The sequence below is a fragment of the Cucurbita moschata genome, unplaced genomic scaffold (genome assembly GCF_002738365.1).
Source record: "Cucurbita moschata cultivar Rifu unplaced genomic scaffold, Cmos_1.0 Cmo_Scf00054, whole genome shotgun sequence".
NCBI classification, from domain to species: domain Eukaryota; kingdom Viridiplantae; phylum Streptophyta; class Magnoliopsida; order Cucurbitales; family Cucurbitaceae; genus Cucurbita; species Cucurbita moschata.
In genome coordinates, this window is record NW_019268570.1 from 563,598 (window position 1) to 564,931 (window position 1,334).

At 42.3% G+C, this 1,334-nt stretch overlaps 1 protein-coding gene across 1 annotated transcript; it reads left to right on the forward strand.

The window, feature by feature from the left end:
• The first annotated feature begins 527 nt into the window (after nucleotides 1–527).
• Nucleotides 528–980, forward strand: LOC111436400 (extensin-like). The gene has a single exon (XM_023074175.1). The coding sequence runs from the start codon at nucleotides 528–530 to the stop codon at nucleotides 978–980; it is 453 nt and encodes a 150-aa protein (XP_022929943.1).
• Nucleotides 981–1,334: the final 354 nt, after the last annotated feature.

Genomic DNA, 1,334 nt, shown 5'->3' on the forward strand with positions numbered 1-1,334 from the left:
CACTCTTATGTCTCTACATATAGTTCAAATAATCATACTATAGTTAGAGTGTGCTTAGTTTATTTGATTTAAATTAATAATTGTAAAATTCACTTTATTCAATATCAATGTTTACTTAATAAACATCAATAATAACTTTATTGAAAATAGAATATGTTTTTGTTTACAAACTATGAGTTTTAGGACATAAAACCCAACACCATGGTCCAATTAGCAATGCTCCTTCGTTGTCAGTTACACCTTGCGTAGGATGAGGGAAGGACGAGTATTTTTGTGGTATATTTAATGTGGTTGTCTAAAAATATTGAATGTCATGATACTGTATGATTTTGTGTTGTGTTGTGATGTGATCTTGTCAATGCATGTCTCTACGTTACGATTTATGTTTTCTTTTCCCTGAATTATATAGTAGAATATAAGGAATGTTATACGTGAATCATAAAGTTAGATAGAATCATTTTCCTGGTTTCTAGAACCATGCCGCACAGAGGTCATAGAAGGGTAGGAGAGGGAGAGGACGACCTCCCATGAGGAGAGGGGGAAGAAGAGAAGCCGAAAGAAGCTCCTCCCAAGAAGGGTCAACTACTGAACCCTATGCATTTGAACCACCTCCTAAATACGTACCTCCCCCACAAGCTGAACCACCTCTTGAATACGTACCTCCCCCACAAGCTGTACCCCGTCCTGAATACGCACCTCCCCAACAAGTCGTACCCCCTCTTGAATACGCACCTCCCCCACAAGCCATACCCCCTCCTAAATACGCATCGCCCCCTCAAGCTCCACCACAGGCCGGGTTAGATCCCGCCACAAGATTAATGTTGGAGTCACTCCAAACGACAATGCAAATAATGCTGGCCACACAACAGGCCACGTTGTTGGCTATGCAACAAGTCGCAACAATGGCCACGCAACCGGTGGATGCGGTGGCCATACAACCGACCAGAAACCCTCAACCGGATGGGGGGCGAGTTGGTTAAAAGACTTCAAACGGTATAACCCCGTCTAATTATCGGTTCAAAGGAAGATCCCACAGTAGCGCATATGTGGATCGCAAACATGGAAACGACCTTTGAATCAATGAGATGCCATGATGAACATAAGGTGGCGTGTGCGGCGTACATACTGCAAAAAGATGCAGAAGGGTGGTGGGCGGATAATAAACAGAGTATCAACCTGGGAGAGGGGATCAAAATGTGGGAAACCTTTAAGGAAGTCTTCCTGAAGTATTATTATCCAAAGGAAACCCCTATAAAGAAACAACAAGAATTTAATCATTTAACCTAAGGTGAACGCACGGTGGATCAGTATGATCAGGAATTCATGAGATTAAG

Excerpts from the sequence above, each read along its gene's own strand:
- LOC111436400 (XM_023074175.1), top strand. The coding sequence starts at position 528 with ATGAGGAGAGGGGGAAGAAGAGAAGCCGAAAGAAGCTCCTCCCAAGAA.